Below are 15,284 nucleotides of genomic sequence, written 5' to 3'. Positions count from 1 at the left end.
TTATAAAGTAAGAATTGTGAGATATAAACTCGCAATTGCGAGTTAAAGTACAATTTTGAGGGGGGGAAAAAGACATGTTCTCAGAATTGCGAGTTTATATCTCACAATTCTGAGGAAAAAAGTCAGAATTGTGAAATAAAAAGTCGCAATTACCTCTTTTATTTTTTATTCAGTGGCGGAAACGGGCTTCCATAGGAAAAGCGCTTGAATTGAATAGCTTTGACTCCAAAAAAAATAAAAAAAAATAATCAGTGTATGAAAATATAGCATCCAAACATAAACAATAGTTTTTCGTAAATTATTTGTGCCCCGTGTTTACGTAATAACATCAATCATGCAATATTTAATAGTTTATGTAAATAGCCATTTCATGCAATGCAATGTTTGAAACCATTTCTGTAATTATGTAATGTATGTAATGTTGGAAAACTGTAAACGATTCTTGCTTTTATTATGTGTATGCTTAATGATTATGTGTTTAAATTTAATTTAATGATCACAACTTCTAGTAAAGGGAAAGTTTTTTTTATTTAATTTATTTGTTTTTAAATTAATCTTTAATAACAGAACAAACACAAAAAAGTAAGACGTCTGGGCAAACCTATAAAGATGTCATATTAAATTGACCAATAGTGAGTGAGATACATGGATGATCCCGCCTCCGGTGCGCGATTCATCCAATCACAGGAGACGGTGTATGTTTGAAACTGCCAGTATCAGATCACATTACACGGACTTCATCGCTTACAGCTGTGTACATTGTCGAAGTTTCGTTTTCAGCCGAACAATACAAGTCATTTCTTCGTGCTTTCTCAATTAAAACTTCTGATCCTCAGTCAGTTTTAAAAAGTCGCTCGGAGTATAAACTAGTCGGGCATTCGCGCTTCATACGAATGGACAGCGTTTAACACTTTTAAATGCAAACTAATATGCGCTTATAGAGTCTGGCTTATTTATTGAACCGTTTAAAAAAAGTGTTACACTATGGCGGATGGGTCTTTGGTCTTTGGAGCGAATCTAAACGCGAGTTGTTTGACCTCTCGAGCAAAGAAAGTCAACAACAACAGCATTTCAGTAGCAGCGAGCATGAGGAGAAAGACGCGACAGAGCAACAGAAGAGACATTCACAACCGGGTAACGGTAACGTTCTGACCCGCACGACACACTCAGTCCTGTTGTGTTTACTGTAACGTTAGAGCAGAGCAGGCCAGAGAACGCATAACTGAACAAATCTTCCTGTTTGCACGTACAACTTTTTCACGCGGTTGGTTAGCGCATTGTGTTTGTATTATTCACATTTAACCAAATGCACGTTACACGCCCTGTTTATTGCATTGCGTTTACCAGCATGCATGTGAAATGTCCACGTGCACAAGATGATTAGCTGTATGAAGTAGTTCATGAAGTTGCATTATGATTACAGGTCGTCTTGGAGAAGGTCCTGGGCATCACTGCCTCCAGCAGCAGTGCTTTAACCTGTGACCCCAACACTGGTTTGGTGGCATATCCTGCAGGGTAAGACTATTTCTATTCATGCATTCTGTGTCCAAGTCCATACTTGAAGGAATAGTTCACTTAAAAAGGGAAAATTGTCATTTACTTTGCTGTTCCAGACATTAATGTAAAACAAAAGGAGTCTTTGAGTGACATGTGGCCAAGTATGGTGACCCATACTCGGAATTAGTGCTCTGCATTTATCCCATCCAAAGTGCACACACACAGCAGTGAACACACACACACCGTGAACACACACCCGGAGCAACATGTAAACTTGTAAAATCCTTCTATAATGGAAGTGATTGGGGACTAAAGCTGTGCAATTCAAATCTGACAAATAAGCCAAGTAGTCCATATGTTTTTGTGTTATATTAGTAGTCTTCTGGAGCCATAACTTTGTGTGTGTTGATGAGACAGAACAAAATCTTCCTTTCGCTGTAGCGGTCAAATATGGTGCTCTGGTGTCAATGCTGTTCATCATGAGACGTGTGCTAATCAATAGCGTATGGTGCTAATGTTTTGTCAGAGCATAAGTTTGATAATTCATGTTTTATGACATCAGAACAGTAAAAAAAAAAGTGGTTATGGGGACTTTTATTGTGTTTTTCCCCCATGTTTGGAGCTTGTCCGCTGCGGTCCCCATTCACTTTCATTATATGGAGAAGCCTGCAGACATTTTTCAGAAATGTAGCTTTTTTTGTTCCAAAGAAGAATAGTTTGTAATTACACGAGTGTGATGTGAGTAAATGAATATACTTTTTTGGTATATTTTAGTTTTTGTTCCAAAGAAGAATAGTTTGTAATTACACGAGTGTGATGTTAGTAAATGAATATACTTTTTTGGTATATTTTAGTGCTGTCAAACGATTTCTATAATGGAAGTGATTGGGGACTAAAGCTGTGCAATTCAAATCTGACAAATAAGCCAAGTAGTCCATATGTTTTTGTGTTATATTAGTAGTCTTCTGGAGCCATAACTTTGTGTGTGTTGATGAGACAGAACAAAATCTTCCTTTCGCTGTAGCGGTCAAATATGGTGCTCTGGTGTCAATGCTGTTCATCATGAGACGTGTGCTAATCAATAGCGTATGGTGCTAATGTTTTGTCAGAGCATAAGTTTGATAATTCATGTTTTATGACATCAGAACAGTAAAAAAAAAAAGTGGTTATGGGGACTTTTATTGTGTTTTTCCCCCATGTTTGGAGCTTGTCCGCTGCGGTCCCCATTCACTTTCATTATATGGAGAAGCCTGCAGACATTTTTCAGAAATGTAGCTTTTTTTGTTCCAAAGAAGAATAGTTTGTAATTACACGAGTGTGATGTGAGTAAATGAATATACTTTTTTGGTATATTTTAGTGCTGTCAACCGATTAATCGCGATTAATTGCATCCAAAATAAAAGTTTTTGTTTACATAATATATGTGTGTGTACTGATCATGTGTATCATGTGTATATATAAATACAAACACATGCATGTATATATTTAAGAAAAATGTTGTTTATATATTAAATATATAAAAAAAGATTAAATACAGTTTTTGACATTAAGAAGAAATGTTTCTTAATCAGCCAATATTAGAATGATTAAAATAGGAAATAGCTATTTTAAATTGTAGTAATATTTTGCAAATATTTATCTTTTTTTTTTTTTGGATCAAATAAATACAGCCTAGTTGAACATAAGAGACTTACTTAAAATGTGAATCTTAGAAAATTTTAATAGTGTAAGTATTCAAATATACTAATTTATATTGTAGATTATTATATAATGTATAATCTGTAAACTAATGTGTTTCAGTTGTGTAATTGTCATCCTGAGCCCAAAGAAAAACAAGCAGACTCACATATTTAACACATCCAGGTAAATAACATCCTTGTCTTTAATTCCACAGCATAATGTTGTACGTTGTAACTGAATTAAGTCTAAATCCTGTGTTTGTTGCTCAGGAAAACCTTCAGTGCCTTGGCTTTCTCACAGAATGGAAAATATTTGGTCACTGGTGAGGTAAGTGCTCTGAGATGTTTTATGAGGGCCAAAAGAATGACGACTGTGCTAAATGCCCTTCTCCTCCGCGTTTGAAAGGGACAGGAGGCAGTCTGTCATGGATTCGCATGGTTATTATGTATATATGTGGTAGAGGAGTTATGACTGGGCTGCTGTGCGTTCCGATGCATTCCAGCTCCCTGGTTGCCATGGTGAGGCCCAGTGTCTGTCCCAACAGAGAACCGTTGTAGCGACAGCAATGCCTGCTTTGCTTTCTTTAGGCATCTGACTAATAAAGGTGCATGTTTCACAGGGGAGTTGGAAAAACGGCTATTTAAAAGAATAAATCACCCAAAAATTACAATTTTGTTCTCGTATACTGCATGTACTTTACTCATAGAAAGAATAACCTCAGATGGGTTTGGAAAAGTGTGAGGGTGATGACTGAACTCTCATTTTTGTGTGAGCTATTGCTTCTTATGCTGTCTTCATATCACTGCAGCTGCATCTAAATGAGTGTTAGTCACCATTTAAACTCGTGAAAGCCACATGTTGTCCTACATTCTGACACACAGCTTTGTTTATTAGTGACTGTTTTATTCCACTCATGCTTTTCCTCATCATCTGACCTCGTTGAACACTAAATGAAAATCAAAATAAACATTGGCATATTAGTACTAGACACTATTTCTAAAGAGCTTCTAAAGATTTCTAAGAATGTTTGAATTACCTACTACATTTGTCTAAATTAAATAAGATACTACAGTCTATATATTTAATACAGTCATGTAATTATTTTCCCATTCATTATTCACTCAATTTTATTTTGTTGTAAGCCATGAACCAAACCTGTTTTTGGAGTTGTTTAATCATTCTCTGCTGAGATCTTGAGAGATTTATTTGATTTGATTTGCAGCTGATATGTTTCAATGGCTGACATCAGATCGCTTGTTGTCGTAGAAATTAATTAAAATAGAAAAGGTGGTCAACTGAAACATTTGAAAAAAAAAAGAATTATTTAAAATTAGAATATACATATTGACTTGAATAAAGAAAATAAGCCAAATTTAGACTGATTTTATATGTAAATATACATATAAATATTTTTTAAATATATACATGAATTTATATGGAGGTTAATAAGCAAAAAAAAATAAAGGTCGTGCTGAGAAGATCGTAAATTTGCAAATTGGCGTATAAGGTGTTAAAAGATCTGCCAGATACTGTGGAGCGAGACCATGCAGAGCCTCCAACAAGGAGAGCATTGCAATAATCAATTTGTGAAAAAACAAAAGAATTAAATCAATTTTTCAGCAACAGAAAAGGGCAACATAGGCCGAATACGTGCAATATTTCTAAGATGAAAAAAGGTCTTTACCGTGTTCTGTACAAAAGGCTCGAATGACGTCAAAGATAACACCAAGACGTTTTAGTTTACTGTGTAGCTCTAAGGCAACACCATCAACTGATAGATCTATAGAAGCAGCATTTCGCAGTTGGTGGGGAGGGCGAAGAAGCATAACTTCAGTTTTAGAGCTGTTCAGAAACAGACATTTTTTAGACATCCACGACTTAATCTCAGAAATACAGTTGGAAAGATGAGGGACATCCACAAATTGACCAGGTTGAGAATGTATATAAATCTGAGTATCATCATCATAGAAGTGGTAGCTGAGGTTAAGGGATCTTAAAGGAGTCCTATTATGCTCTTTTACAACGTCTTGATTTTGTTTTGGGAGTGTACTAGGACAGGCTCTCATACTAGGTTGTTCGAAAAACATTATTTTGAAGCTCAAAGTCCACTTCAAAAGGAGATATTTTATTTAACAGAAATCACTTTTCAAAAACTACAACGAGTCATTCGTTGTAGTTTTTGAAAAGTGATTTCTGTTAAATAAAATATCTCCTTTTGAAGTGGACTTTGAGCTTCGTAACTTTACAGATCTTTTTTATGCTCAAACAGCAACATTACAGACTAATTAAAGTTGAAAAAGTGAAAAAGCATAATAGGACCCCTTTAATAGCTGACCAAGAGGATACATATAAATGCTAAAAAGCAGGGGACCAAGAACTGAGCCCTGTGGGACACCAGTACAAACAGGATCCACATCAGATCTGAAACAATCCATAAAAACCCGTAAAATATGACCTAAACCAGTCTAGGGAAGTCCCAGATACACCAAAGACAGTTTCCAGTCGATTAAGTAAAAGCATGTGGTCAACAGTATCTAAGGCTGAACTAAGATCGAGTAAGATATGTATGTTGTATAGTAGTGTAGACATACTGTATCTGGGTGTGGGGTCTCCCACATTTATTCTGATGATTTTGTGCATTGTTACTATCAATAATTTGTTCACTGTCTCTTCCCTGTTGCTTGGCAGAGCGGGCACATGCCCTGTGTGCGGGTGTGGGACGTGGCAGAGCGGACACAGGTGGCAGAGGTCCAGTGCCATAAGTACGGGGTGGCGTGTGTATCTTTCTCCCCCAATGGAAGCTATATAGTGTCTGTGGGATACCAGCACGACAGGACAGTCAGCGTCTGGGAGTGGAAGGTGGGTACCAAATCACAGCCATGGAGCATGGACCTAAGAAAATGACCTGACTGATATTGAATTTTAATAAGATTACAAAGACTATTTTTTCCTTATGTGTGATATTATCCACATGATAAGTTAGCGTTTCCACCATTTCAAATTGACACATCCTATACAGGGGAGCAACTTGTGCATTATCTATAATCCCGACTGGTAAATGTGAGTTTGCTGAGTCATTTGTTTGCTCAGAATTTGTAATTATGATATTTCTGACTCTACGTGAAGGACACATTGAACTTCTTTATTGCACGACTTGAGGAAGTAAGTTAAGTAAACTGAACTTACAACAGACATCCCGTGCTCAGTTCATAGGGAGCATTGAACACTGCATAGGGACCCTGTCAGTCGGAAGGCAGCTTGTGAGTCTGGTTTACAAGAAATAATGCTTTTAAATATTTTCTTTGCTTGTAGAAGGGGACTGTTATTGCATCCAACAAGGTGTCCAGCCGTGTGCTTGCTGTATCTTTCTCGGAGGACAACAGCTACTTTGTAACCGCAGGGAACAGGCATGTGAGGTTCTGGTACCTTGATGCCTCAAAGGAAAGAAGGGTGAGACCCTTGGCACATGCTGCTACAGCCTACAGATGCACTGAAATTCCAGATGCTGAAAATGACTTTTTTTAAAGAGGGGGAAAAAAATTATTGATTTTTATGCAAACACGCGCTACTGGTCAAAATAGCTGTTTCTATTTTACCTGTGGAGGTAAAGCTGAATTTTCAGCATCATTACTCCAGTCTTCATTCTAATATGTTTTGGTGCTCGGTTATTAATAATGGTTTGTATTATCAATGTTAAAAACAGTTTTTGCTACTTAATATTTTTGTGAAACCTGTGATGCATGTGTTTTTGGATACTTTGAATAGAAAGTTCAAAAGAACAGCATTTATTAGAGCTAGAAATATTTTGTAACATTATAAATGTCTTTTACTGTCACTTTCATTTAATTTAATGCATCCTTTGTCTAAAAAAAGTAATTTCATATCTATCTATCTATCTATCTATCTAAAAAAAATGTTTTATCTTACCCCAATGGTAGTGTATGATGGTTTCCAAAAAACAACAACCAATAAGCAGCTCAACTGTTTAACATTGATTATAAGATAATTAATGAGCATATTAGAATGATTTCTGAAGGATTATGTGACATTGAAGACTAGAGTAATGATGCTGAAAGTTCAACTTTGCATCAAGGAATAAATTAGATTTTCAAATAAGTTATTTTAAATTTAATTTGGTTTATTATATATTTATAATGGTAAGGAAGGAAGAACAAGTATAATCAGTTAGCAGTACTGTTTATTAGTATGTGTAACTAGTTATGCCAAACAAAGGCTAATAATCATTATAGGTTTTGGTTTTCAGGCCAGTGTGTCCTGTGTTTTGGTTCATTGCTAATTGGGTTCTGTACACAACCTAAGAATTTCAAGTGTGCTAATCTGAACTGATGCTTCCTGTGTTTGCCCACATCCTTCTGTGACTGTGGGTTTGTCGTTTTACCAGGTGGAGCACATAACACTTGTTGTTCCTCTGTTAAATAAGCGCACACTTTCTTCATGTTCTTGAAGCATTTAGGAAAGTCATCACCTGTTGAGGATGTTCATATGTTTTCTGATTGGCTCCTCCAGGTGAACAGCACAGTGCCTCTGATTGGTCGCTCAGGGTTGCTCGGGGAGCATCAGAACAGTCAGTTCTGTGGTTTGGCGTGTGGCCGTGGCTCTATGGCCAGCAGCACCTATTGCATCACACACACAGGTCTGCTGTGCCAGTTCAACAGCAACAGACAGCTGGACTCCTGGGTTGATCTCAAGGCAAGTTACACGCATTGCCCCCGTTTCACTGCTGAAGTGCAAGTGTCTCTTATCAACCATTTCCAATTGCCCTGTAGGCTTGCAATTTTGCCTATTTCAGTTACACATTTTGTTGCACTTTATATAAATATTTCAAATGAATTATAATGCAGGTTAAATAATGCAAGTAATTTATTTTATCATTTAATGAATCATGGACAGTCAGCTGGATTGTGAAATGAACCAGCTCAAATCCAAGAATGACCAAAAGAGCCTTGTAATTTGTAGTAATTACCATTTAAAGGAATGGTTCACCCAAAAGTTCACCCAAGAGTTTCTTCATCAGAACAGATTTAAAGAAATCTAGCATTGCATCATTTGCTCACCAGTGGATCCTCTGTTGTAGTTGATTGGGTGCCGTCAGAATGAGTCCACACTAGAGTAATCCACACGACTCCAGACCATCAATCAGCATTTTGTCAAGCGAAAAGCTTTGTAATAAATTCAATAAAACGTTTTTAACTTCAAACCGTTGCTTCTGGCGAAAATAAGAAGTATGCACAGATAAAACATTGTATGGAAGTGAAAACATGCTAAAATGGTTATAAACAAATATTTAGGTGGATTTTGATGTGAGAGGACAACAGGGGATGGATTTTTTCACTGGAGGAAGCATGATTATTGATAATGTTCTAGCATTTTGGCCATAAGCGAAGGTTCAAAGTAAAAACACCTTACTGATGGATTTTGTTTTTTTTTTGTTTTTTTTTACAAGAATTGCAATTTTTCACTTCACAAGGCATTAACTGATGGACTGGAGTCATGTGGATTATTGTGATATTTTTATCAGCTGTTTGGACTCTCATTCTGATGGCACCCATTCACTGCAGAGGATCCGTTGAGCAAGTGATGGAAAGCAAAATTTCTTCAAATCTTTCCAATATAAACAAGCTCAACTGCATCTTGGATGACCTGAGGGTGACTACGTTTTCAGTAAATTATTTTTGGGTGAACTATTCCTTTAAGGCCGGTATGAAATATTTGAACATTGATTGCGTAATTGATAGGATTTCTTAGATCTATTTAGGAAAGTATCCTGTCTTATGTCTTTGTTTTGCTGTTGTAGACGACGTCAGCACAGTGCATATCGGTGAGCGAGACGTTTGTTTTCTGCGGTTGTGCAGATGGCACCGTGCGCGTGTTCAGCCCACAGGACCTGCGTTACATCACCACACTGCACCGGCCGCACTGCTTGGGAGTAGATGTGTCTCAGGGCACCCAGCCAGGGTAAGAGACCGCCAGAAAAGCCTGGACTAATCAAGAGTGACTAATAAAGCTGCAACGATTTTTCTAAGAATCTGTTGATTACATTTTTAATCAAACAAAGCACATTTGTTTCCTTTCTTTGCTATTTAAACAAACATTATTGTATATGGTTGCATGCCAATGGCATTTTTTAAGTGTCATTTAAGAAATTAGTTCAGCTATGACAGATGTGTCTAGAGACGCCGTGTTTTTGGTTTTTATTTCACTCCAGCTGTTTTTGAACAAGGTCACACACGTCCTGTGTGAACACCAACTTCTCGCAGAACAAATATTATGCAAAAGCAAATATAGGTATTAGTACCAGTGAACCATATTTTCTGAAGAGGGTGATAACAGCTTTGTTTATAGAAAAAATTTTGAACTATTACGTTCTGAAATGTAAATGAAACATTTACAAACATAACCATGTATTTTAGTTTCCCCTACTCCCTCACTTAAATCTGGCAAATTTAATGGTATACAGAACAAGAATGAAAATAAGTATAAAATAAACCTAAATCATTCATCATAAGTGGCATTCATTATAAAATGTTGGAAATGCTCTATATAAATAAACTTGACATATCTTATACTGACTAACAAGCACAAATTGTGATAAAGTTAAATGTGAGGGAAGATAACAATTGAAACCCTCAAGATAAAACGCATTTCTAATTCCTCATCAACTGACTTGTGTTGCTCGATATTTACCGTATTTGGTAATATAATTAATGATTTGTTATTTTGACAAGTAAAAATATATCTGATCTACAGTGTTTTTCCACTTAAAATAAACAGGAGGATAATGAATGTTTAAGCAAATAAATCCCCTGTAAAAAAAGATGGGATGAGATCAGATGTGAGTGAGGCTTTGGGAGGAGAAATAAGATTTCATGTGTAGTAACACATGGAATATTATTAAAATTGTGGAAATGCAGGTATGCAGCTTGAAAAACAAAATGCAAAGACTACAAATATTCAAATTCAAAATACTAACAAAAACTATAATTGTATAATAGTGTGAGTAATGACAGCAAGATAAACCCATTAACTGAGTTTTTGTGGATTGAATTACCTCATCTGTATTACCATATTGTTTAAACATTATATATGCATTATATAAATATGATATACTGTATATACACACCATATTATTAATATCAAATGTTATACATTTTTCTTTGATTCCTTCTCTTTTCATAGGCATTTGTTTGGTGCAAACCCAGAAGCACAGTATCCAGATACACTGGCTTTAACCTTTGACCCTGTGACCAGGCATTTGACGTGTGTGTATAATGACCACAGTGTGTATGTGTGGGACGTGCGGGACGTTCGGAGCGTAGGCAAGGTCTATTCAGCTCTGTACCACAGTGGCTGTGTGTGGAGTGTGGAGGTGAGGTAGTGACAGACCATGTTTATCAGATAGATAATAATACGCTAGGCCAGTTTATTAATGCATAGATATTCTCTGCAGACCTACCCCGAGCTTGAAGATTCATCTGCGGCGTGTTTGTCACCCGGCTCTTTCCTCACCTGTTCATCCGATAACACCATCCGCCTGTGGAAGAGTGATTCAGGACACAGCCTTCGCCACAACCTTTACAGCCAGGTACTGACAACTGCTAGACATGACAATATTAAAGAATATTTTCACATTTTTACCCTTTTTAATGTATTGCAATTTAATGTTAAATGTGGAAACTTTTTCCAAGAACTGTGAAGTTTAACATTTTTATTTCCTTAAAGGGTTAGTTCACCCAAAAATGAAAATTCTTTCATTAATTACTCGCCCTCATGTCGTTCTAAACCCGTAAGACCTTCGTTCATCTTCGGAACACAAATTAAGATATTTTTGATTAATTGTGAGAGCGCTCTGACCCTCCCATAGACAGCAATATAATTACCACGATCGAGGTCCAGAAATGTAGCAAGGAGATCGTTAAAATAATCCATGTGACATCAGGGGTTCAACCGTAATTTTACGAAGCTACTAGAATACTTTTAATATTCAAAGAAAACAAAAATAACGACTTTATTCAACAATTCGTCTCCTCCGCGTCACCCTGGTGCCATTTTGGAGAGTATCCACTGAATGTAAACAGCGTATGCTATTCTGTGTCAGCAGTGTCGTTTTCTACGTTGTTTACGCTTTGATTTGAACGAAAACAACGTATCCGTGTGACGCAGCTGACACAGAATAGCATATGCTGTTTACGTTCAGTGGATACTCTCCAAAATGGCACCAGGGTGACGCGGAGGAGACGAATTATTGAATAAAGTCGTTATTTTTGTTTTCTTTGCGTACAAAAAGTATTCTCGTAGCTTCGTAAAATTACGGTTGAACCCCTGATGTGACATGGATTATTTTACCGATCTCCTTGCTACGTTTCTGGACCTGGATTATTGCTGTCTATGGGAGGGACAGAGAACTCTCAGAATTCATCAAAAATATCTTAATGTGTGTTCCGAAGATGAACGAAGGTCTTACGGGTTTAGAACGACATGAGGGCGAGTAATTAATGACAGAATTTTCATTTTTGGGTGAACTATCCCTTTAAATTGACTTGTGTGCAGCATAATGGGAGACTACAAAATTGGAAATAATGAACCGTAATCAGTTAATACTTGGAAAAAGCTGATAGGTAGTTTAATAGTGTTTATAATTTTTTATAATTATTGAGTGCAGATTTTATAACCTCATATTAATTAGGAAACCGAATTACTGAATATTTATATTTTTAAATATGAATTTGCCATAATCTAGAACAATGACAATAAACTAGAAAAAAATGAAACCTTTTTTGTATTATTTGTTTTAAAAAAATTAACATCCAGAAATACACAAACCCAAACTGTTGCGAAATAAAGGACATTAAAGCAACAAACAAAGAAAAAAATGAATAAATCAGTTTACACCAAAATGAAACTTCTGTACTCACCCTCATGTTGTTCCAGAAGACTTTAGTTCAACTTTGAGAAACAAATTAAGTTATTTTTAAAGAAACCTGAGAATTCTTTTTTCTTTTCGTTACATTGACAGTCCATTCCACCAAAACATTGACGTTTAAAGTTCACAAAGAAATCATAAAAGTAATCTATATGAATCGAGCTTTGTGTATGTGATTAAAAGCTAAAGTAAATCTGTATGAAATCATATGAAGTGATTGTGGCACTTCAGAAGACTTGGAAAAATTTGCTTAATTCATTTGTGTTCCTTTTATTGTGTCTTTATGAACTTTTAGATACGTCAGTTTTGGTGGAATAAACTTTCAGTGGAGGGAAACATCTCTCAGGTTTAAGTAAAAACATTGTAATTTGTGTTTATCTAAAGGCTTTGGAATGGTGTGAGGGTTGGTAATTGGTGACCAGTACATTCTTCTCGTATTCATTGATTTTGCTGTTTCAGGACATCGTAAGGATAGTGTACGTGGACGATGACACACAGTACCTCAAAGCTGAGGCTGAGAAAGCTGAGGGAGCAAGCCAGGATGGTAAATCTGGGATCAGGGTGCTGGGAATCAGCCCAGAAGGCCAATATTTGGCCGCTGGAGACCGCAGTGGAAACCTGAGGTGAGAGAAAAGGAAGGATCTATGCAGAGAACTAAATCATAAATGAACGTATGCTGAATCAACTGTCACTTCTTCAGAATCTTTGGCTTGCGGTTTATGGACGAGCTGCAGAAAATCGAGGCTCATGATTCTGAGGTTTTGTGTCTAGCCTTCTCCCCTACTGAGACCAGTAAGTGAGCCATTTCTTTATTTCAAATGCATATTTTGTATTGCACAAACAGTTTAATTTCATTTGAGGTGAAATATGGCTTTTGGTGTTAAGCATGCAGAAAAGGGCTGTGAAAAAACATTTTTTTTTATTATCGACAGTGTAGATGAGTGTGTTTTTCCTGTCAGGTTTGCATCTGTTGGCTTCTGCGAGTCGCGATCGGCTCATTCACATCTTTGACATGAAGAACAAATGCAATTTAGTGCAGACAGTTTATGATCATTCGGCCTCCATCACTGCCATCAAGTTTACAGGTGAGTTCACAGTAGATAAACACTTAATGATCATATACTCTTAAATATTTAGATTAATACATGTCGTACATTTTATTGTAGGACTGAGTTCAGAGTTGTGTATGGTTAGCTGTGGAGCTGATAAGAGCATCTATTTTCGATCTGTTGAAAAGGTAAGGATGCTACAGTTACATTGCTGTTATAGTTTTCTGATACTGCTGTTATGTTATAGAGGTATCTTCTTATATCTACTACGTAAGCCTGGTTTCCATCCAAAGTTGCAAATTTAACTTGTGCGCAAAATTGGAATATCGCTTAAAACATTTGCGAACAAGCACTGTTTCAATCCAATGAGTCAGAGAGAACAAAATCGTCACTTCCTGATAAACTGGCATTAAATGTCACTAAGAAAAGTAAGAGAAGAAGTCACTGAATATAATAATTCTCAAATATAATAAATTACTTGCGCTTTGAGTGAGCAGACGAAACACAATAAATGCGGTCTTGCTTTCGGAGGTGAATGTCAGCTGTTTGGTAACACAGTCTTGGTAGACCGTTCTGGGAGGCAGTTATACAGAAATACTTTGATGACAGACTTTGCTCGGGCACTTCAGAATGACCATGACAACATTTCAGATGCTGTGCAACTAAATCGGTCGGCTGGTTAGTCAGGTTATGCTGTCCCATAGCGCAAAGTCACATTACTTTTTTGAACGCTCATGCGGGATTTATTTGCAAAATGCGTTTCCATCTCCCGTTATTCGCGTTAACCCTTTTTCGCACAAGTCAAAAACCACCTTAAGCGAGCATAACTTTTGTGAATTAAGGGATTTCTTTTCAAAATTTGGCGTTTCCATCAGTCGTTTCTCATGCGATACTTCAAAATGCGCATTAAAACAGAGTGATGGAAACATAGCTATAGACGGACAGTGTAGAGATTGGCTGCAGTCGTAAATAGGGCTGCCCTGGAGCAGGTAATTCAAAATATTGTCAAGATTTTGGAGATATTCAACAGTTATTTATTTTATATGCTAACAGCTAACCCTCTGATTAAATTAGGAAGAAAAAGGATCCAATTTGCTTAAAGGGTTAGTTCACCCAAATGTAACTTTTGAAGATTGTTGTTAAATTGTATGAGTTTCAGTTTCAATTATTAGACATACTTTTTGATTACTGAAATTTTATTATTCCATTAAATAAAATGGAATCCAGAAAAATTAAGGGCGGAAAAAATGGCAGTGGACATGTGTCAGAGTGGGGTCAGTCAGTGAACATGCAAATAGACGTCCAAGCTCTGCATTTGATTAAGCTGCCTTTAATGCAACTTATTTTTTTAATTCTAATTGTTGTTGTTTGTGTCTCTCTTCTGAAAGACCTCGGAAGGCTTAAACTTCTCACGATCACATCACATAGTGGAGAAGAGCACACTGTATGATATGGACCTGGACGCCACACGCACACACACGGCCATCGCGTGCCAAGACCGTAACGTTAGGTAGGGCTTTGTGTGAGCTTTTACTCCTCCTTCTTCTTCTTCTTCTTTACTCATCTTTTTTTGTTTTTCTTTTTGAATGCTGATACTACAATAATAAATGCATTTAAAGAGTTAGTTCACCCAAAAATTAAAATTGGCCCATAAATTACTCACACTCAAGTCATCTTAGGTGTATATGACTTTCTTCTTTCAGACGAATCCAGTCGGAGTTATATTAAAAATTGTCTTTGATCTTTCAAGCTGTTTAATGCCACTCAGCGGGTGTCGCATGCATCAGTCCAAAAGAAGTTAAATAAAAAGCGCCCATCCATAAAAAAAAAAAGTGTCTCACATGGCTCCGGGGGGTGAACAAAGGCCTCCTGTAGCGAATCGATGCGTTTTTGTAAGAAAAATAACCATATTCAAAACTTAATGATCACTTTAATGTAGCTTGCGCCAACAGTCTTACATGGATGAGTTCTGCCTTGCGCATGCGCCGCTCAGAAGTGACGAATGCGGAAGCGCAGCGGAGAGATCAAAACAAAACAACGGTCACTAATTAGAAGTACAAAATGAGGATTTGTAAAGAAGAATGTCAGAGGATTTCGATATAAGCCAAGAGGAGACT

General features: G+C 36.7%; 1 protein-coding gene across 5 annotated transcripts in view; it reads left to right on the top strand.

Annotated features, from left to right (window-relative positions):
• The first annotated feature begins 726 nt into the window (after positions 1-726).
• The window catches only part of wdr62 (WD repeat domain 62), a 32,857-nt gene continuing 18,299 nt past the window's right edge, over positions 727-15,284 (top strand). For 2 of the 5 annotated variants that reach the window (XM_016459153.1, XM_016459150.1), the window contains exons 1-15: positions 728-1,134; positions 1,424-1,515; positions 3,298-3,360; positions 3,447-3,504; positions 5,866-6,036; positions 6,490-6,627; positions 7,705-7,887; positions 8,993-9,153; positions 10,375-10,564; positions 10,646-10,780; positions 12,578-12,741; positions 12,819-12,910; positions 13,078-13,203; positions 13,285-13,355; positions 14,556-14,677. In XM_016459153.1, coding sequence (XP_016314639.1) covers positions 985-1,134; positions 1,424-1,515; positions 3,298-3,360; positions 3,447-3,504; positions 5,866-6,036; positions 6,490-6,627; positions 7,705-7,887; positions 8,993-9,153; positions 10,375-10,564; positions 10,646-10,780; positions 12,578-12,741; positions 12,819-12,910; positions 13,078-13,203; positions 13,285-13,355; positions 14,556-14,677 — 1,916 coding nt within the window. In that variant the 5' untranslated portion in view covers positions 728-984. Of the gene's footprint in view, positions 1,141-1,423; positions 1,516-3,297; positions 3,361-3,446; positions 3,505-5,865; positions 6,037-6,489; positions 6,628-7,704; positions 7,888-8,992; positions 9,154-10,374; positions 10,565-10,645; positions 10,781-12,577; positions 12,742-12,818; positions 12,911-13,077; positions 13,204-13,284; positions 13,356-14,555; positions 14,678-15,284 lie in introns of all 5 variants that reach the window. The other 3 variants (XM_016459154.1, XM_016459152.1, XM_016459151.1) reach the window with 3 other exon arrangements.

Source organism: Sinocyclocheilus anshuiensis, unplaced genomic scaffold (genome assembly GCF_001515605.1).
Source record: "Sinocyclocheilus anshuiensis isolate Anshui unplaced genomic scaffold, SAMN03320099.WGS_v1.1 scaffold1843, whole genome shotgun sequence".
Classification (NCBI taxonomy): Eukaryota; Metazoa; Chordata; class Actinopteri; order Cypriniformes; family Cyprinidae; genus Sinocyclocheilus; species Sinocyclocheilus anshuiensis.
Note: the sequence above shows the minus strand (reverse complement) of the source record. Positions and strands in the feature narration are given on the sequence as shown.